The 23,158-nt window shown below is 31.6% G+C and overlaps 2 protein-coding genes and 1 long non-coding RNA gene across 5 annotated transcripts in view; 2 read left to right on the top strand and 1 right to left on the bottom strand.

The window, feature by feature from the left end:
• LOC149476629 (uncharacterized) overlaps nucleotides 1-22,941 on the top strand; it is a 444,465-nt gene extending 421,524 nt beyond the window's left edge. The window contains exon 2 of the long non-coding RNA XR_016317833.1: nucleotides 22,622-22,941. This is a non-coding gene — a long non-coding RNA (uncharacterized LOC149476629). The remainder of the gene's footprint in view (nucleotides 1-22,621) is intronic.
• Nucleotides 3,173-7,727, bottom strand: LOC149476630 (uncharacterized). Its single transcript, XM_089711891.1, has 2 exons — nucleotides 7,567-7,727; nucleotides 3,173-6,578 (listed from the first exon to the last, which is right to left on the bottom strand). The coding sequence occupies exon 2, from the start codon at nucleotides 6,576-6,578 to the stop codon at nucleotides 3,786-3,788; it is 2,793 nt and encodes a 930-aa protein (XP_089568017.1). The 5' UTR covers nucleotides 7,567-7,727; the 3' UTR covers nucleotides 3,173-3,785.
• Nucleotides 10,966-22,941, top strand: hrg (poly(A) polymerase hiiragi). 3 transcript variants are annotated; one of them, XR_016317830.1, is made up of 15 exons: nucleotides 10,966-11,107; nucleotides 12,362-12,606; nucleotides 13,166-13,395; nucleotides 13,945-14,052; nucleotides 14,546-14,657; nucleotides 15,031-15,189; nucleotides 15,619-15,830; nucleotides 17,730-17,850; nucleotides 18,363-18,539; nucleotides 19,123-19,230; nucleotides 20,310-20,362; nucleotides 20,929-21,090; nucleotides 21,510-21,659; nucleotides 22,101-22,469; nucleotides 22,766-22,941. XR_016317830.1 is itself a non-coding variant. In XM_089711904.1 (14 exons), the coding sequence occupies exons 2-14, from the start codon at nucleotides 12,486-12,488 to the stop codon at nucleotides 22,275-22,277; spliced, it is 1,881 nt and encodes a 626-aa protein (XP_089568030.1). In that variant the 5' UTR covers nucleotides 10,966-11,107; nucleotides 12,362-12,485; the 3' UTR covers nucleotides 22,278-22,941. The 3 variants fall into 3 exon arrangements, 2 of the variants coding, with proteins under 2 accessions (XP_089568030.1, XP_089568029.1); XM_089711904.1 differs by having other exon boundaries at nucleotides 20,319-20,362; nucleotides 22,101-22,941; XM_089711903.1 differs by having other exon boundaries at nucleotides 22,101-22,941.
• Nucleotides 22,942-23,158: the final 217 nt, after the last annotated feature.

Below are 23,158 nucleotides of genomic sequence, written 5' to 3'. Positions count from 1 at the left end.
TTTGACTGAATCATTGAACACATACATCAGGTTAGTGAGTGATTAGACGTGTGTCACGCTAGAGAACATGTAGCAATTGACGGTAGCACGACGCTGACTGAACTGAGACGTGACGGCACCGGGTGAGTGGGGATAAAAGTATGATACATGTATGGAAAGATTATTTGACGTGCCTGACCGGGGACGTCACTGATAGATTTCGTGCCGGCGACTGTCGTGTGGGAACAGAGTCATACTAGAACTATTGATACATATTTTTTTTAATCCTGTCCGGTGACGTGCCGTGACGGTGACTGATGTGTGTGAGTGCACCCTTATTCCGTTATACATTATACGTATATCTTGATATATTTAATATCTAGAAATACTGGAAATATAGGAACAGCGGAAACGCGACGTTTCACATAATTCACAAGGTCTCGCGAAATATTATTGTGTCAGCGTTGTATTACTCAGCAATTGCACATATATTTTAATACCATATAGTTTTAATTACTTGCCTTATTTGTGTGTTATTTCGTAATAATAATGCGTTATTATTGTAAATAGAAAAACAGTTTTCAGTGCTATATTTTATCTATCTTTTACACTTTGAATATAGTTAGATATAATAAAGTTATTTAAATAGTAAAAAGTAAGTTTAAATATATGATATTTGAATGTAACAAATAATAGTAGCGCAAAATACAAGGAAATCCTGAGTAAGTAGGAACGTTATTTGATTTCCCTCACAGTCAGTCATTTGTAGGAAGTTCTTCGAGGAAGTTTATATACCATATTACATATTGAATATTATAACGTTTCATATATATTTGAAATTAGGTAATCATTCCTATATATACCTACCACGATATTTTTAGCATTCATTTTTACTAGCTTAGTTATTCCAAGTAAAAATAAAAGCTAATATTTTGCGGCATTTAAACTACGTAGTCAAGGAAACAACGTAAAGTAGGTATAAGTAGGTATGAGGTTTAAAAATATCGCGGTCGAGACAAACTTTCCTCATTCATACTTTTAAAACACTTCAAGCCTACTTTACCTGCCTACGTATTTCACGTTCAAATGCAAGTTTCACTACAACAGTTCTTGAATAACAATGAAATTAGAACTAACTCGCCTTACAAAGACTAAGATTTACTCTTTCTATTTCCGTATTTCGAGCCACGATTCTATTTAGTTGTTCGTCGTTAAGTTAATTTTATCTGTACCCATTGTTGTTGTGTTATGTATGTGTTCATACATCCAATATACGAGGAAAATGTAATATAGGATGATTTTCTAAAATCTATTTCATTGTTTCGATGCATATAGTGCCCTTGGCCCACAGATAATGATGAATATGCATATTTATCAATATTTTCGCAGTAATACACTTGCATATTAAGTTTTATGCATTATGTATCAACAGATAAAAACATATACATACCTATTTACTTGAACAATTAAAGCTTGTTATTAACTTATTAATTTACTTCATTCATCGATTTCTATTTAAAACAACGCCTACGAAACGTTCCACCATCAGTAGGCAACATTCCCGTAAACTATCCCTACAGTCCCGGACGATATCAAAAATAGATCGTGCATCCCGTGACATAATGTTGGTTATTTTAAAAGTGCATCCATCTTTGTGCTGTGTATGATGCCTACGATATTTTTAAAATGTCCGACTAACAATGGCAGGTGTTCTATAACCATTATTTTCAGAGCGAAGACAAATTGTACGATAATTAAATAGAAAGAAAAATTTATTTACGCAAGAAACATATTTATCACGCGTTTATTTTGGAGACATAAATATCCGCGCGGTATTGGTGTGTGAATCACAATTTCTCATAAGCTTGTTAAATCATAGAACCGTGCAAGTTCAAGGCAAAAAGTTTATATTGAACTCGATTTTTAGAACGTTCAATGCACCCTTAAGAATACAATACACACGCCTTCAAAGTTAGCAAAGTAAGTATATATTCTAACACGACATTCGACATAATACAGTAACGAAAACAATACCTAGTTTCGTAATAATCCATTAAAAATAGTAAGACGCAAATCTAATCTTACGAGAAATCGTCTCAATTTTCGTGAAGCACTTTTTCAATTGTCATGTTCATTCAAGCATAGATAAAATATAATTCGAATATTACACGCTCTATCGGTACAGATAAAAAATATAAACAAAAACAATGGTATACGACAGGGAAGCACTCATCTGTATAAGGTGTTCAGTCTTCTATGAAAACTGTTCAGCATGAAAATGTTTCTTTATTTGTATAAATATAGGCCAATACATATAAACAATATCAGGTTTTGTAGATAAACAAAAATTTCACTTTTGAATAGGTACCTTTAAAGATAGTCTTCATAATTTTATTGTATTCTATTGATTGTAATTATATTGGTTAGGCAGTTACTATAGCTACTATAGCTATACATATACTAAACTTTTCTTAGGTGTAGGTTTCTCTGCATTATATACATGTAGAAATAGCCTACCTAAACATAATTCAAATTATAAGTTCATGTATTTACACCTCAATATTCATAAACATTGATACATTTAGCGTATTTCTTGTAGTACTTAATTTTTAAACACACACAAACACAGCGTAACAATAACTTCAAGTTGGATAAACAAACACAATAGGCGATAGCTTAAAGCTTACAATATTTGTTCCTCAATCATTATTCCATATGTCACAAATAAGTATAATTAGTTTTATTTCATAAGAAAGACACAGAGACATTTATATAGGTATATCTTATATATAAAATTCTCGTGTCACAATGTTAGTCTGCATACTCCTCCGAAACGGGTGGACCGATTCTCATGAAATTTTCTGTGCATATCGGGTAAGTCTGAGAATCGGCCAACATCTATTTTTCATATGTACCACGGGCGAAGCCGGGGCGGGCCGCTAGTACTATATATGTATATGGGTCATTTTCAGAAAAAGTGTACACTATTAAAAACATGACGATTTTTTTTATTTATTGTTTTTCGTTTTTTTTTACTTAAATTAACAATTGATATTCTTTTCATTACATGAAAATTATGATAAAACCTCTTAATCAGGATTATTTACTGAAATACAACTAATTTATTGCCCATGGAGAACAAAATTTATTCCATTCCGAAACAAATGGCTTTTGGTTATAGAAATAAAATAAAACTCATTTGGATTTAATCAAATAGTATAATTGGTTAACGGTATTTTGTACTTCAATACAAAATAGATAAAACATAAAATCAACAATAGCAAACATACATAATCATCATTTTAATTTCCATTACGTTACTCTTTGTACCAAATTAGTTCAATAATTTCTGGTATGTTTCTCAATTAGGATACAGCTTAGGAACTCTTTTTTTAATTATATTAATCAAATGATTAAAATCTTAAGTATCAAAATCTAATAACAATTAAATAGCATTTCGCTCTAAAAATAATATTTATATTAAAACATAAAATAGGACAGTCACGGAATAGACTATTTCTATAACGGAATAGAATTCTTAAGACTATTGCACATTATCAAGAAAATGAGATCAAATTATTACAAATATTCTAATATACAATTGAACACAAATCAAATTTTACACCTTGTTCCCCTTTTACTGTCGGCGGTAAAAAACAATAAAACATAAAAAAAAATAGGAATAGGCACATTGACAATATACACGCAAAAAAACATAAGCAGTCGGGTTTTTGAATTTAAATTAACAGATATTTTTATTTACAACCATTTACTTAGTTATTTTTTTTTTCAAAATACTTTATGTTTTATATATACTCTTCTCCAAAACATTTTCGACAAATAAAATCAATATTATTATTACCTTCACTGCATCTGATACAAAACCATGTTTTACACGATATGCATTTTGTAACTTCTACCGACGGGAATTTAACATTTTTTTTACATGCGAAGCACACCAGACTTCGAGATATTACTGTCTTAATAGAAGGGTTTTTATTTTGAGGACTGTTTTCTTTACTATCGGAATGATTTTTTTTCGCTACATTTTTTGTAGACGTAATAGAAGCCGGTCTCTTACGAGAATGATGAGACGAATTAACTGTATTGTACACGTTACTATGGGATGCGTTAAAACGATTTTTGCTGTCATGCACTTTCATTTCATTGTTGATTTGTTTTTCATTAATAGGCATTATTATAACGGGAGCATATATCTTTTCAGATTTCAGGTCATCTGTAACTTTTAAGCTGATATTTTTTTCTGTTACGTCAGATACGGTAGGTTCAACAAAAGTTTCCGTGAAATTCATATCCCAAATGTCATTTTCAGTAAGAGTTATGTCTGGACTGGAGTCACTTACGACTAAAATTGGTAAGTTTGGAGACATTGCGCTATTTGTTACATCATCATCGGTATCTAAAAAGTCTACTAAATTATGTGTTGGATCAGGTTCATGTAATATATTCATTGGATTAGCCTCTTTTGTGTTAGCGATATTACTGGTGGATGGTAAAAAATCTGAAGGAATTGGTTGAGAAGGTTTTTTATTTATTGTGCAATTGTGGATGAAATGTTTCTTCAACTCATAACATAAACATATACGATCTTTATCAATTTCGCAAAAACAGCTTAACACTCTGTGCTGTAAGTGTGACGAATCAGCAAAACAAAGCACTTGATGAATTTGTAGGGTTCCAGTTACTGGTTTTAGATCAATAGGAACGTTATTCTGAACTATTTGTATCTCAGAGTCTTCAATGAAGAAGAACTTTATTGTTTTCGACATCGACTTCAGCATTTCGAATGCTTCTTTTCCATTTGTGATATCCCTGCCATAAGAAACCTGTTTGTCTAGAGTTCTCTTAACCGACCCACCTATTCCATCCGCCACTCCCTTACCATGGCCACTTTCGGAAAAATTCCACGTACACTTGTCAAAGCCTAGCTTAGTAGTATAAAAATTCAAAAGAAAAAAATTTTTTTTTTGTCTATATTGTGAACTGGGTCCATCAGAGAAAAAATTTATGCATTTCAGTTCAGGGATATTTGTTTTTAATAATTTAATAACGGGTAAGAGGTGAGCCCAAATAGCTTGTGGTTCATGACACTTATTATTCGAAACAGAGCAAAACGATTGCGATCCAGAAGCCCAGTAAATCATGCCACAATGTAAAGTAATTTGATTTTTTGAGGCTCCAAAATGGGTGGCTTGTACTTCTTCATGCGACTTGCACTCGTAATTTTCGCTAAAATCACAAAGAATCAATGCCTCGTGTGGACCTAATGTTTCTATTTTCTCGCGATATTTACTTTGTTGATGTTTCCAGTTGTGTATATGTATCTTATACAGGGGTATATTTCTTTCAAAAATCTGTATTAAGTCTGTGATTGTGCCATGTTTTTTATTTTTTACGGTTTTTTTTGTGACATGTTTTTTTACCACCCCTTTTTCCACCTTCTCATAAGAATGGTCTACTCGTTCCCACCGTTCCCAGTAAATTCTTTTAAATAGAGCTTCTCCTTCTAAAGCATAAACCAACTTAAAATTTTTACAAATTGTACATCTTCCATGCATACAATTGTAGGAACTTTGATCGCAAGACAATTTAGAAATAACGTCACTAAGAGATTTAATATTTTTAGAAAACGCACCGTTTCTGAATAAACTCAAAAACATCATTTCCATATTGCTGTGTTTTACGCATAAGCAGGTATTACGGTTGTGAATGTTTGGAGAAAGTACATATGCTGGTTTGTGTCTAAAAAAAGTAGTGAAACTGAATCTTCCTCCCTCATTCCTATAAATTTGGTACAAATTGTATAGTTTATCAGTAAGATATCGAATTTGATGCTTCTCTTTACTAACTGTTTTACACTCTTTCTTTCCACTTGTGCTACGACTTATATCATCACGTATAAAAAATAATTTTAACTCTTCTGTAATCTTACCTTTTTGCAATTTTCGAGCTGGTTGCAGTACTCTAATGCGCCCACGTAATCCTAAGAGTTTTGCAACGTATGACTTACACTTATTTTTCTTCACTACAACGGTATTCGCAACACTCTTTAGTATTCGTTTATCTGCTTGGCTTCTAGATTTATTGTAAGCTGAGCGTAGAGCACTTTCTATAACTTCTTCTCTTGCTTTAATTTTCATTATTTTATCATTCAAAGTGTCTATTTTTTTTCTATTTGCTGCTCTCAAACGATACATTTTCTTTCTTGTTGTTTGTATTGTTTTATTCAACACTTTATTCTTATTTATCGCAGTTTGGTACAAACGCCGCAATTTCTTAATAGTAATTAAATGATTTTTATTCATACATTTTTTGGTAGGTGCTTCGGAGGATGTAGGTTCTTTATTTTTATTAGTTTTGTTATTTTCAATGTCAGTTTTTTTCGCTTTCTGCCTTTTTTTCTGTTCTCTCCATTTTTTTCTCTGATCTAACTTTTCTTTTTCTGATAATTCCGTTATTTTCTTATTCTTTAATTTTATTCTATTCAGATCTTTTTTCTTATACTCTTCATACCTTTCGGGGTCTTTTTTTAGTTTTTCCCGATATCTTTTCATCTTCTCGGCTGGCGTAAGTGGCATCTTTAAAGGCAAAAAAGTATAATTAAATATTGAATTATTCAGTATAAAATACGTTGTGAACAAAACTGACAAATGAACCTACATGCTAGAGCAAAATGACAGGTACATTATTAATATTACCATGGGTACTGTAACTCTTGCCGTATTAAAGAATGCAGTTCCCACCTATTATTAATTAGTTACAATAATTACATTCATCTTCGCAATAGTGATCATAAATGGCATAAAATGTACATTGCTGACACCAAAAAAAGTCAACATTTATTAAATTCTTCACTTTGGTATTATCAAATATAATAAAGTGGTATGGTTTATGGATTAAACTGGTGGGAAATCCACAACCGAAACATTTTTCCACAATTCGGAAATGAGTGATTAACCACGGCCACATTGATTCGTACAATAACATAAAATCATTTTTGCTTAGAAATTTATCAACGTTTGCTAGGACAACCATTTTTACCACTCTTAGATAGTCAACTTGTGCCATTTTGAGTACATTAATTTCAACAATATTATAAAAAAAAACTTTTAACTTCAAAACCTACCTTAGTACTTACTTAACTTAAATATTTTATATAAATCCAAATAAAAATAAAAAAACACATTGTCACACAACACTATTTAGCAAAATCTCAAAATAGTTTTGTTACAATATTAATATGTTTGTTTTTACTAAGTGACTAATTATGAACGTTACGAATTAGATTTAGAAGTCGTCACTTTTTTCTTATTATAAATAGATCGATACTACAAACATAATGTATCATCTCCCTAAGAATTCCATTCCGAAACTTTTCGATTCCATTTCTACGTTACCTGCGTTTTGGTTACGGAACGGAAGTATCGGAAGTCTGACTTTAAACACTTTTATTTTATTATTTTAAACTAACTCATATAAGATTAACAAGTTTGGTATCAATTTAAGTTCACTGAAAGCTAATAAAGATATCAAAATAATTTGCAAGATATAAACTTGTAAACTTACCTTGAAATTGGTTGCGGTTCTGGGAAATCTAAACCGGACCGTTACTGAGATGTATGTTGCTTGTCCGCCGGCCGACGTCAAAATGGCCGAAATATACTTGTTGGAACCAGTTTACAGCATTAAAAATGTTGCCAATCGACATAAATAAGCATTAAATGGTAGTTTTTATAGAATCATTTCACAAAAATTGCGGTTTCGGAAGGGAATTTTCCATTTTAATTAGTTTATGTCCTCACAAAGATTAAATTATTTAAATTTTTTATGCGACATTAGACTATTGCTGTAATTATTAAACAAAGGGTGCATAACTATACTTTCCAAAATATCAAACACATTATTATATATAAGTCAAAAAAATACATTAAGGTTACGTTATATTAATGAAAATGGTAGTGGGACAGTGCAAAAATAGGTACATTCTACTTTCATTTTTGAAAATTAAGGTAATATTGGTGTTTATAAGCAGCAACATTATACAATATATTGTTAAGATATCACTACAGATCCAAAGTTTTAGTGTTGTTTTTCTTAAAAGTTGATATTACTCTTTAAATAAAATACATAAGTTGTGGGACACACCCAAAACACGAATGTACACTTTTTGTGAAAATGACCCATATAAAACTTTAATAATAATATCAAACTGTGATTCTATAAATACATATGATGTAACAACATCAATTCTGAATCAAGGAAATCCCAGTTATTTATTATTTTGTAATATTAATTGTTGATTATAAAATATATGGGTTTGCAATATTTAAAACAATATTACTTAATTCTTTATCCTTATATATTTTGTGCTCTATATCAATTTATATGTATGAAACAATGTGCAAAGTTCATTTATTAAGATTTAAAAGCATCCAGAAGATTGACCTTAACGTAATATAAATATGCATTCAGTTCAATTAAAGGTAAACGCATGGAAGTATCAAGATTATGTAATTGGAACATATTTTGCTCAATAATAATATTTATTCATGTTAAGAAACTGTACAATTACAAATCAACATTAACCAATCTTGATGCAATACTTTTGAGACTATGTTGTTAATGAATTTCACATTTTGTGTTTAAATGAAAGAAAAAAAAATGAATTTATAAAGGCTACTAAGCAGCTACTTAGACGGTAGTTATAAAATCTTATAAGAATTTATTATAGACCTGATAGCATTGTTTATTTATGTAATATTATATTTAAATTGTTTATTGATCTTCACAACATAAAAACCCTATTTCTATACACTGTATACTAAAAAAAAACTTTACTTCACTCAATTACAACACTGAATAAGCATTTCTGCTCTCTTCTTTTTCATTATAAAACAAATCTCATAAACCAAATCTCAAGTATATTGCAACAATAGTTAGTTCCACAAGGCGCTTGCAATGTCTCCTAACTAGGTGATGATTAATTAAATATTTTACATGCACGCTACAGCGCACACTTTCTACTACGTTTCATGATATTTGGCATATTTTTAGATATGAATTACATTTAAACTGATGTTGTACATGTTAAATTGGATTCTATTTAGATATGATGTGTTTTAAAGTATTTAATCTATAATTTAAACTAATTTGTTGGTATTTAATATGATAGGTAACAACAGGCATTCATATTTATCATTACTTTAAGTATTATAACTCTAATGTTAGCTCAAATTTTGTAAAAAGTAAACCTATAAAAGTTATAAGTAAATAATTTACCAAGAGATTTCTGTAATACGATGTGGCCTTTTGATACAATTTTTTTGGAAATAATAAGAACAATTCAATAGGTTTACAATCTCACTAATAATTCTCTTCAAATAAGGATATCCTCAAAGGGTAATCAATGACATCACCACACTTTGACATGTTTGGAAGTAATGATTGAGGAACTATAAAAGCTGGCACAGTTTTCTCTAATGCTCAATGAACATTACTCTAAATCGACGTTGCATTAATAAAATTGGCAATGAAACGTCGTCAGATTGAATATGCGATCATATTCATTGAACGTTTTCGAAAAATGTGCAAATTCTAACACTTACCTTGAAGATAGGGCGTGGATGCCGTGGTTGCGAGGGTGCTGCAGCTGTCGTAGTTGCAGGAGCAGGAGACGTCGTCACATGGTCCGCCGGTAACGACTCAGGCACAGTTTGCAGAGTAGGCCGCATAGTAGTCGACATCTTTCTTATAGATTACTTTACACCACGCTAGCCAAACTTCTCCGCTCGCATCCTCCGCGGTCACGCACTCAGCACCCCTCGACTGGCCCAAATCCTGAGGCCTCAACACTTTACAGAACCGACACAACTACGCCCATCTAACCGCATTTTAATCGCGAAAATACATAACCATCTTTTACACGATAGCCAGGACACAACAGGAATACCTACTTCACTTTCGCGTAATATACTAACGTACGTTGAGATTGAAAACGGAAATAGACACGCAAAAATCTATTAGAAAGCTTATAGTGCCTTCTGCTGTCACATAAACATTACCAAAGAATTCGGCGTTTTGGATATACACCAATGGCAATCGGTTTCTATAACGCGAACGACCTTTACTGCTGATACTAAATTGAATAATATGAAAATGTCCGTCAATTTAATAATAAATAAGCTAAAGATATTCACATAACTCAACTAAAAATCCGTATATTCTTGAAATCACTCTCAAGATGGCGGATTTTACCTACTCGTAAATGGGCACAAGGCTGACACGAAAACATCAACCGGCTCTCTATCAATCCCTTTCTTTTGGTACTGTTTAAAATGAGATAGTCATATGTGAAGAACTTCAACAGAACCAAAAAATACGTCGCGGATACGTCATACAACTTGCCAATGAATATGCGCAAAAGAATTGTTATCGTAAAATGAAACGTTTAGTACATATAAACTGTAATATTTTTATTTCATTGTAAATACATATTTTAATATTTAAATTAATGGATTTAATTAAATAATAGGTTAATATAAAAGAAGGTATTTTATTTAGTTTAAAAGTACGTTGTGATTATTTTGCTTTATTGTAATTTAACTATTTAAAACTGTATAATTTTTATTATATTAAAAGTGTTAAGTCGGGCTAGTGAGAATATTAAAATATAGGTATAAATAACATAAAATAGCTACTTGGTGTATAAATAATATAAAATACTTAAAAATAGCTACAAATAGTATATGTGTGATGTTTTTAATCTTTTCATGACTATTAATGGTACTACGTATGGTATTTTACGTATAAAATACATAAAATAAGTTGAGTTATTCTGAAATTAAACGAATACATTAAAAAATAAACCCATACCATGATATCAAAATCCGTTGGGAATTCTGGTGTATTTGTAGTATGTAGGGTAACATTTATTTAATTTTACACATGGTAATTATTTAATTCGCCATTTAAGAAAGATGGCTGCATTGTTGTTGGCGACTGTTGGGTGCTTGTTTGGCAATTAATGTTTGTTTCTTTGCTTTGTTATGACTTCGTGTTATTATACGAGTTTATTTTTGTGCCTTTGTTTAAACAGTTTTATTAATTGGTGAGTTTTCAATTGTATTATCGATATAGTTCATATAAAATCTAGGTGTAACGTAATAACATTGTTCGACGCAACGTGAACCACCTTTTCTTTTAGTGTGAAATCGTGTTATTTTTTTCTTAGTAGGTTACCAATGTTGAAAAACGTGACTACATTCATATATTTTAAGTTACAAATTGATTGATGGTTCTTCTGAAAGATTTGCAATTATCTACATTATGACCTTAAAACTGTACAACGACGAACAATAAAGGTCTTGAATATACAACGTATACTGGATGAAGTTATTTCCGCGAGTTTCGAGGTTTTTTTGCTTGATAAACGTTTCAGTTAACCTTCGTATACGATGACATATTCTATTTGTATATTATTTACCGTATCACGCAAACAAACAGGTGAATGAACTTTAAAAATCACCTTCCACAAATAGCATCATATATTATATGATTTTAACATGTTATTCCTTATACGTTGATTGTATGATTAAATTCATGTAATCAAGTCAAGTGATTCGACAACAGGTGTTTGTTTGTCAATTTTTTTTATTTTGATTTCTATAAAATATAGTACAGAAAATTACAAAAATATTCCATCTTACGTGTCTTGTAATATGTATTTGTTTAATGCTATAAATAAATCACAACCCTCCGTTTTCACTTCCTTTGGGCACCCTAAATCTGAATATAGCTATAACATGGGGTGCATCTCAAGACATTTTATTACCTTATTGTAAGAGTGACCTCAAAGTTCATGTTTAGTTTGTTAACTTTACTAGCACCAACTGGATTTATCTGATAAAAGAAAGTTTCTATAATTTAAACTATAATTATTTAATAGGATAGATTATAATTTATTTCTGTTAATCTGTACTAGTGTTGAACTAATGTTTGATATTCAAGTGTAAGCGGTATTTGTATAGTTATTGTTCATTGTAATACTTATATTCATTGATTGTAGATTCAACTTATTGGATGCAATAACCAATATCGATAATGATTTCATAATCATTATATAAAATTATTTCTAATTAGGTTTGATAATAATTATTTATTCAAGCAGACTATATTATATGCTACAGTACCGACTATATTCCTTAAATTATAGATATAATGAATAAGAATATTGTTTTCTAAGTTTTATATCATGTTACATTCTACAAAGCAAAATTGCTATTAAATAAAAATTGAATTGAATGATCATGTTACACAAATGACTCATCGTACAAATATTTACAAATATGTTATTTCTTTTCAGACTTATGCTTACAGCCAGCAGTCGTCATATTGAGCATTTAACCTAATGTTAGATACAATACCCACCCATTCTGTAGTTTAGGCGTAAGGTTTAGTTATATAATAGTAGAAAATAAACAATCATCATGTGGCCAGCATCGCAGTACTCGCATACAAACAATCAAAACCAAAATAGTTCTAAATCAAGTGAACAGAGTCCGCAGCATTTGAAAACGCTGGGGATGACTTCGGCCATTTCTATGGCAGGTATGTATTTTTGTTTTAAATCTAGACTTTATTATTAATGACAAATATAAATTCTTATCAGCATTAATTTGGTGAATTTTTAAACATTTTCATTAATTTATCATTAGGAAAAGCATTAGTTAATAGTTTGTTTACTAATTAAGAAGATCAATTTAATAATTATGGCAATAAAGTTGTATTACAAATTGTAATATAACATAGGAGGCTTTACTTTGTTGAATCACTAATTGTTTCCAAAATAAACAGCAACAAAGTACAATACTTATTGAAGTGAAACTTCTTTAGGCGCGTTGAGAGTAATATTTCAAGGTCGCGTCATGGCAATACCGTCACGTCATGGAGTAAGGCAACGATTTTGGTATCTTTGAATCTTGCCAAAGAAGTTTTACTTCTGACATGTGTGCTCAGTACACACATTCTTTTTATTTATTTATAGATGTTCAAATTATTTTCCCTATCAGATCTAGTGAATTTTGATTATGTTTATAAATATGACACATGAGATTAACAATATCAAAACAAATCAAATAAACAACTTGACACAATTATAATATTTTAGGTCCCAAGCCAATAGATATAGAGAAAACAAATGAATTGAAAGATTCCCTCATACCCTACGGGGTGTTTGAGTCTGAGCAAGAAATGCATCATAGGATGGAAGTCCTCGGTGCATTACATAGATTGGTTCGACAGTGGATTAGAGACGAGTCGTTGCGGAAAAATATGCCGCCGAGTGTAGCTGATACCGTCGGCGGGAATATATATACGTTTGGATCATATAGACTTGGTGTGAGTATAGTTTTATACCTGTTGAGTAGCTTGTTGATTGTTTTTGGTAGAAGCAACATTTGGATTCAGATATAGGCACATAAACTTGTAAGAAGTACATGCGTTGAAATGTGTTTACATATTTTTTTATTTAATTGAAGTTCAGGTCAAGTTTTAATTTCTTACTTTTTTGTTTGGATGGACAGTTGATGGTTTCAAGTTCTGTCTTAATTTTATAGATATTTATAAAAAAAAGTTAATTATACTGTATACTAGCGGTCCGCCCCGGCTTTGCCCGTGGTACATGTTTACGTTTTCTCTACATAAAAACCATCCTCGTACTTCAAGGAATATAATAAAAAAAGAATTATCGAAATCGGTTCAGCCGTTCTCGAGTTATGCGCTTACCAACACATTTTGCGATTCATTTTTATATATAAGAATTATGTCACATCAATCTAACTTAGTCAGCATGAAGGAAGCTAAGTTTTTTACAAAATGTTGCCATATCAGAAACATACTGAATAATATTTGATTTGAAAGTCTAATTTTGTATAATTTATCTTGCAGGTGCATCACAGAGGCGCAGATATTGACGCGCTGTGCGTGGCTCCGAGACACATTGATAGATCTGATTATTTTCAGTCTTTCTATGAATTACTGAAGCAACAACCACAGGTATGGAATTAACAAACAATCAAAAATACTTTATTGTGCACTAGGAATTAAAAATTACAAAAGCACATATATAAAGAAAGAGACAAAGAGCAATAACAACAACAAGAGCAACTTGCAACAATAGAACTTTTTAAATCTGAAATAACATCAAAAGTAAAGTAGAATTTTTATAATTTACTCGCTGTTGCCCGCAGCTTCCCTCTTGTGATAAAAAAAAAATAGTAGTTGTTATACATGTCACATTTTTGATATAGCGCCATCTATCGGAATTTTTTAATATCGAAATGCATCAAATACAAATCATAATAGATCTTCCCATGGGAAGGGCATATTCCTCCCCAATAAGACTGCTATATAGCACATTATATATAGAATATAGCACATTTCAATTTAATCATTTACAAATAGATGATATGCAATTATTTATCTTATGATGATGTTGACGATCATATTTTAATAAAATATTTTAGTTAAGTATAATTAATTGTTTAAGGTAAAAGATCTGCGCGCAGTGGAAGACGCATTCGTGCCGGTGATCAAGATGAACTTTGATGGCATCGAAATTGATTTGCTGTTCGCTAGATTGGCGTTGAAAGAGATACCAGGTTTGTTTTATGTGAATTTCTTTTGGTATAAAATGTGTCAATGGAATTTAGGATTATTTACTACTCTGTAAATGTGTTTTTGTAATAAAGTGAACCCAGGAAATATCATATCCACAATGTTTTTTAAATGCCTCACCGTAATAATGAGATATCCCTTTACTTAACATAGGCAGTTTTCACAGTTCAAAAGCTAACTTACCCATAAATTATTATATAATCTTAACTATTTTTAATAATACCTAACAGAATTTTGGAACTTCAGTAATTAATGTGAAGATAAAAGCTAGATTTCTTAATAATCCATTTCAGTAGCATTTATTATTTTTACAATTAATTTGGTACTTTCATATATTTCATTATTTTCTTATTACAGATTCATTCGATCTCCGAGACGACATGTTACTCAAGAACTTGGACCAGAAATGCGTCCGATCGCTCAACGGTTGTCGAGTTACAGATGAAATTTTGCGACTTGTGCCTAACATCAATAACTTTAGACTGACGTTGAGAGCTATTAAGCTTTGGGCTAAACGTGAGTTCATTTTTGTAGTTTAACTGTGAAATAATTCAAGTGTATTCGCGAATTACGAAGAATTTCGTACATGTACCTGGTAAAGGTATTGTGTCCAGTTCACAGGGGATATAATATGACATCAATCCAGTTCGAATAGAGCGCATTATTTTTGCGTGCGACAGACATAAAATTATTCGTAATAAGCATTTAAAAATTTAAATATTTCATCAAATAAACAGTCTGTACTAATAAGAAAACTTTATTGTATAGAAATTTATGATACACGGTTTTATAAACACAAACAGAAAATTATTTCATAATTTTGTAACAAAAAAAATTATAGAAAACACTTTATTGTACTTAAATGATATGTACACGGCTTTATATACACAGAACAGAATACATTTTTTATCGTATAAGATTGTCTTTATCTATATCTTTTTCCAGGCCACGGTATATACTCGAACACGCTGGGCTACCTCGGTGGTGTCTCCTGGGCTATGCTTGTAGCCCGTACTTGCCAGTTATACCCCAATGCATTACCAGCAACACTAGTACACAAGTTCTTCCTGGTGTTCAGTCAGTGGAAGTGGCCGCAGCCTGTACTGTTGAAACAGCCCGACTCGGTGAACCTGGGCTTCCCCGTGTGGGATCCAAGGGTGAGTGATGGTGTATGATGGGCCATGCTGGTAGCCCACTCTTGGCAACTGTACTCCAACGCATTATCGCCACGCTGGTGCATATAATATGTTTCACAATACTGAAAAGTACCGAAATAGACTAAAATTATAGCATAAAATCGTCCTGTTGTGACGTGAAAGAAAATCAAACATTTTTACTGAATAATGACAAATATTGAATTTATACATACAATTTTTATAAAATGAATTGAAGAAAAAAAATTGACCCCTTTAAAACTTTACAATACTATTTATATACTTTTTTCAATACTATTTATTTACACTTTACAATACCATTTATTTACACTTTACAATACCATTTATTTACTCTTTACAATACCATTTATTTACCTTTTGCAATACCATTTATTTACATTTTACAATACTATTTATTTACCTTTTACAATACCATTTATTTACTCTTTACAATACTATTTATTTACATTTTACAATACTATTTATTTACTCTTTACAATACTATTTATTCACTTTTTACAATACCATTTATTTACCTTTTACAATACCATTTATTTACTTTTAACAATACCATTTATTTACTTTTAACAATACCATTTATTTACTTTTTACAATACCATTTATTTCCTTTTCACAATACCATTTATTTACTCTTTACAATACAATTTATTTACTATTTACAATACCATTTACAGTCAAAACCGTTTATGGCGACATCGTTTAGAACAACATACCGGTTAAATTGACCAAAATCAAAGGTCCTGGCTGAGTGTTATATGACCGCCTTATCGAAAACATTGGTTTTTACGACATTGTTTACTACGACATACCGCATTAAGCGACCACATTTGGTTAATATTTTCGGAGTATTATACTGTAGAACGACCGGCTCAGCTGTATTGTAAACAATTTGAATAGGTAACTGTATCCACATCTGGCACGGTATAATAGTCAATGGCTATTATCGTAAAAGAAATCAAAGTTTAGGGTCTTTTGTAATTCTTAGAAACAAAGCACATGCATGCAGTACCTAGCCTGAAGGCCCGCTTCGTCATATCTTAATTTGTTACTTTGTTACTTATTGTTGAGTTAACTGTGAAAATTGTAACATGTCGCAAAAAAGAAAACAAATCAATATCGAAGAAAAATCGCGTATTATTTCAAAGCTACCTGGAAAAAGAATTTAGTGTATCACACTAAGATCACACTCGACAATTTTAACCGTTTGGAAAGAAAGGGAGAAAATTCTAATCCGGTTGTTACAACTATCGGTTTTTACGACTCAATATGAGTAGTCCCTTCGATGTCGTTATAACAGATTTTGACTGTATTTACTTTTTACAATACCATTTATTTACCTTTTACAATACCATTTATTTACCTTTTACAATACCATTTATGTACCTTTTACAATACCATTTATGTACTTTTAACAATACCATTTAATTCATATAAATGGTTTATTTAATGAAAGCAATACAAGAAACATCTGCTCAACTAACTCCATTCCCCTTCACAACAACCCTTCACTCCTTTAAAAGTCAATTGAAGAACTACTACCTTCGCTCGATCACTGACAAATCGTTAAAATAAATCTAAATTTAAGTTTTCCTTCTATATAATTTTAATCTTATTGTAATATTAGTGTATCAACTTATGTGTCCTTCATTATGTATAATAATTTTCTATGTTTAATCCTTCTTCTTTCCTTGTCTTACTCTACTCTTTAATTCACACTATATCTATATCTACATCGAGTTGCTTGGAAGAAATCGCTCACGAGCGATAAAGCCGCTCTTTGTACATCTCTATTACCTATAAGCTATCTTAACTATATAACAAAATTTATTACTGTGTATGTACAATAAGAGTATTTCATTCATTCATTCATCTATTCCACAGGTAAACATGTCAGATCGTTTCCACCTGATGCCTATCATCACGCCAGCATATCCGCAGCAGAATTCTACCTTCAATGTATCAGCTTCAACCAGAACTGTCATCATGGAGGAGTTCAGGCTCGGTATGTTTAATTTTCTTGCTTTGGTTTCTGTTGTTACTGATAACAAACCCATCAAAAGCTTGTCTTTTATAAATGTTCTGCCCCAATGTGAAGGTCTTACTGTCTTTTAGGTTATATATATATATATATATATATTTGATTTATTTATAACTAGCTTTCCGCCAGCGGCTTCGCTCGCGTAGTCAAAGCAAAACCCGCATAGTTCCCGTTCCCGTGGGATAAAATCTATCCTATGTCCTTCCTCAGGTCTCAAGCTATCTGTGTATCAAATTTGAAGTATATCCAGTATACAGTATTTTTGAGATTAGCCCGGACAAACACACAGACAAAAATTCTATAAAGTATATATTTTTAGCTTCGGTATCTAATATAGATCACGCCCCAAGTATTCTTTTAAAAAATATTCAATGTACAGTTTTGACTTTCCTACGATTTTATAATATGTATAGACAAATCCATTACAAAATCATTTAATTTTATTTTTCTATTAACAAGTATCATTTTTTTTTCAGGTTTAGCAATAACCGACGAGATAATGCTCGGCAAGTGCGGTTGGGAGCGTCTCTTTGAAGCGCCCAATTTCTTCGCTCGCTACAAACACTTTATAGTGTTGCTTGCTTCATCTGTGACTGCGGATGATCAGCTGCAGTGGTGCGGACTTATTGAGAGCAAGATACGGCACTTGATCAGTGAGTGGGGAGAGATAATTTAGTTGCTAGATCGTAAACTAGGAGAAAAAGTGGGGGAAAAGTTGGTTATGAAATGGTAGGAAAAAAGTCGAGTTGGGGTTGGAGGCACCTGATCAGTGAGTGGGGGAGGGGGGAGGAGATAATAGTCACTAGATCATAAAATTATAGGAAATAATAATAACTATGTTTTGGGAGAACTTCCCCTAATGTATGCACCTAGCTTATAGTACTATTATTGACTGACCGGTTGGCTTGGTTGGTAGTGGCACTGCATTCCAAGCCAGAGGTCGTGGGTTCGATTCCCACCCGGGGCAAATATTTGTGTGTTGAACATAGATGTTTGCTCTGTGTCTGGGTGTTAATTATCTATATAAGTATTTATTTAAAATTATATATGTATGTTTATCAGTCATCTGGTTTCCATAACACAAGCGAAAGCTTAGTATGGGATCAGATTGTGTCGTGTGTGAAAAATTCTCCTGATATATTTATTTATTTATTATAATGTACTAATATATTTTCTATAAATATCCCCACTTTATTTATTAATAAGCAAATAAATAAATTTAATTTCCACTTACAGCGACACTAGAGAGAAACCAGCACATCACAATAGCGCACGTGAACCCAGAGTGTTATAATTCTGTGCCCCTCAGCACTAATAATGGACAACCGCTAGCCCTACCGCCGGGTGAGATACTTGTGTTTTTAGTTTTTATTTTTTAGATGTAAGAAGGGCTTGAAAAGTTGCAAGGTATTAGGGTAAGGTAAGTAGGGAAAAAGGTACGAAAAGAAAAATATCTGTTTTACCATTTCCCAGTTTATTTCCAGAAAAAACAAAAATTGTAAATTTTACATCAATTAAATTTGTGATGTAACACTGTTAAATTTACAATTAGTAAATCACTTTAAATATTATGGCTTTTTAGATCAGATTATCATTCATCTTTTGCACGCCTCATAAGCGAAGCGTTGAGGTGGGTACTACTGTCACTTCGCGCAAAACATCTGATTTTTCAAATACATACACACACATATTAAGAAAAAACACTATTTTTAACATTCATGATATTTTTGATGTCATTTTTGTTATTTAAACTAGTTAAAAAACAGTTTAGAAAAGTTCTGTCTTGGACGTCCGTGTGTCTGTATGTGCGGAGGATTTTCTTGTTAACACGATAGCGACCGAAATACTTTACTAATCGAGTCTTTTTTTTTCTCTTACGCTTGAGTATGCTCAGGAATAGAACCCTTTCATTTTTCAGGGTCTGATTCGATGTGGTTTAATTGTTATTAAATAAACAAAAATAATAATTAATAAATATTTATTAAAAAAAAATTATGAGGCGTGCACTTTTGGATTTTCCAAATTATTTTTAAATTTACTTTTAAAACCTTTTATTTGTTATCATAATCCAAGCAAAAACTGATAGAATTTAGATTCAAATAGAGCGAACATTGGTAGTATCCTTTCAACAATTCTTATAATTGAAAATGTTCTAAAACTATTGATCATTATTATTTTTACAGCGTACTTATTACTTATGTTTATTGACACATACATGTAAGTGAAGTTAATTATCCAAAAATAAACTTTTACATACATACATTTAGGAAGCTTTCAGATGTGTTTAAATAAGTGTCTGTACTTTCCTTATATTATTAATACTGTCTTATCTATTGTTATGATGTTTAAATGCATACAAAATCTAAAGGATTAATATAATGGTTGTTGTTAAAATGGATGGTAAATCTTATTTGTGTTCTCAGGGACACCAGTGGCCCCAGTCAGTCCCGAAACTGAAGTTAAAAAGAATGAAAATGTAAGTATTTCATATTTTTTTTTTTTATATTTTTGTTAAATAACAAACAAGACAATACATTTAAATCAATCAGTATGAAACAGGTGCATATGCCGCATACCTCATTTGGGCAGTTGATATTACACAAATAAAAAATAAAAATATATCGGCCAAAATTAAGAACCTCCTTTTTTGAAGTCGGTTAAGTAGAGTAAAGCTTTAATACAAGAAAGAATGACAAGTTTTACAGTCTTAGCTAGAAAGTAAATTTATAAAACTTATATATTATGTTACAACAATTTTGTTTGACAAAATAGGTTTGACTTTATAAATATTTTCTTAAATGTCTAGTACCTATATAAAAAAAGACGTGTGTCACTCGGGGACTGCCGCGGTAAAGCTATTGCATGCTATGCCTTCAAGCCACACCTCCGCTCCCGTCCCCGTGGGGAGCGTGAGGTTTTTTCGTTACGGAATTTCTGGATTCGGTCTCCGCGCTCAAGGCCCGCGATAGAAGCTATGCAATAGCTTAAAATGTGGATATTTCATTCATAAAAATAGTAAGAAATCTAATATCTCTATTTCAGGGTGAAGTGATAGCCAACGTTTGCTCAATGTGGTTCATCGGGCTTGTCTTCGACAAAACCAATGTCAATGTGGATCTTACATATGATATACTGTCGTTCACTAAAGTGGTGCATTATCAAGCTGAAATCACGAATATGTTACGAGAAGGCATGACTATTGAGGTGTGTATAATTTTTATAATGTAATAATTGAATATCATAGATAAAGTTAACCGGCGCAAAAGCATGTGTATTGTTATTTACTAGCTGCGCTTCGCGGTTTCACCTGTTGTTTTCTCCTGTTGACCTAAGCGTAATGATATATTATAGCCTTCCTCGATAAATGGACTATGTAACACCGAAAGAATTTTTCAAATCGGACCAATAGTTCATGAGATTAGCACGTTCAAACAAACAATCTCTTCAGCACATATAACATTATATTATTATAGTATTAAATATAGTATAGATACGAAAGTATTTCTATCTATCTGTTACTTTTTCACTGTTCTTTTTTACTACTTACTCTGGAAAGCTCACAAGAAAAAAAAAACTATTTTTGTCTTAAATAATTTATTAACATTATAATAAAATAATTGCAGGCAAGACACGTACGTCGCAAGCAACTTCATCAATACCTATCACCATCTCTGCTGAAGCGAGAGAGAACTACATCTGGCGCTAAGCGCAAGCAGGACAGCGCTACGCAACCCGCCCCGCTGAAGAAGACCAAGCGCCTGTCGGAGAGCAGTGTGAGTACGCCGCTTAATTAACTGCCTGACTGGTGGCCAGGCGTTTAATTGAATAGTAGTGCAAATGATTTTGATCTATAAAAATTACCTTCTTACATATTGTAGGTGGTAGGATTTTTATCTCTAACATTCAATCACTTGCCTAGGCGATTCATTATAATTATTTTTGTGTGAAAAACAATAATAACTTACCTAATACGCCATAGTAATTTATTTAGTAATCAATGTTCTTATTACAATGTTTATTATGAGTGAGGCAAGTCTCCTAAGGTAGGCTCTGCAATGTCTAAGTTAAATGTAAAGGTCTGTTATTTTTAATTGTAATTTTGATTTATAAATGATGATATAGACATTTTTAAGTTTATCCGGAACAATGTAGATTTTTCAGAGAAAATAACCTGTAAACTATTTATTATTTACCATATATATAAATGATTTCAGACCGACGAGGTAAGCCTGCTATCCTACAACGAAGACTCAAACTCATCCAATATATACGAAGTGAACATACAAAACGGAACTGTAGCCAATTCACAAGAGGAAAGAAAACCTGTGGAAAAGCCCCTAGGAAATTCAGAACATAGCCCATCTACGTCCAATACTATAGCGTGCACATAGCATTACGAAGAATGGCGCGAGCGGTTTATATACGGGCCAAATCGCGCCAAATATCGCGTTAAACGTGTTTAAGTGATAGTGCTGTGTGGCAAACGTGTAATAATAAAAATAATTAAAGAAAGTGTTAAAGAACCCCAATCTTAGTGAAAACTGTATAGTGATGTGACGCGCGCAACGTGTTCTTTCTATTCGGTAAGTGTGGTCTTATTTAGTATTGCTCGTTGCGATGAGTCGATCGTTGATTGGACGTACCGTTTTTAATGTGAATGTGGCTTGTGTGTTATTGCTATCAAGAGTAACTTCAAATTTCAACACAATTGTAGTTAAATATTTTTACTAAATAGGTAAGTATTTACTTAACTGTGAATTGAAATTTGGATTCAATAGTTTCTTGTTCAAAATAGCTAATAATTAAAGACACTTATTCACATTAAAAACAAGTGGAAAACAAAGAAATATAGAATATGTTTTGGGTGTTTCCATTGCAGGTGGCATGGACATGACTGCTCACCGATTAAACGTAAGTTTTATGTAGCTGATAGCTCTTATTGATGATGTGTTTTGCTATTGTGATCTTATAGCTGGGTTATTTCATATATTGTGATAATTTTGGCAATAATTCGGGTGATCGGTAAATTTCAATGTGATGTCAATCGAGTTACGATACGTTATATCAAATTTGTAAATGTCAGTGTAAGATTTCGTACTTTTTTAGTAAAAGGACACATTTGGACTCAACTTTGTCATGTCATTTTCAATCTTTTGGAATGACTGATGCCAAAAAAATTACGTAAATTGTGAACATGCTATTGGTGCCTTAAATTGGATTTTTGTAAGATTTAGAAGATTAAATACTAATTTATAAATTGGGAAGTCGCTTT

The sequence above is a fragment of the Colias philodice genome, chromosome 27 (genome assembly GCF_061535455.1).
Source record: "Colias philodice isolate Cphi_HAF_F1 chromosome 27, ilColPhil1 Martin Lab GWU primary, whole genome shotgun sequence".
Classification (NCBI taxonomy): Eukaryota; Metazoa; Arthropoda; class Insecta; order Lepidoptera; family Pieridae; genus Colias; species Colias philodice.
The sequence above is the reverse complement of the archived record's forward strand: the minus strand, read 5'-3'. Positions and strand labels throughout refer to the sequence as shown.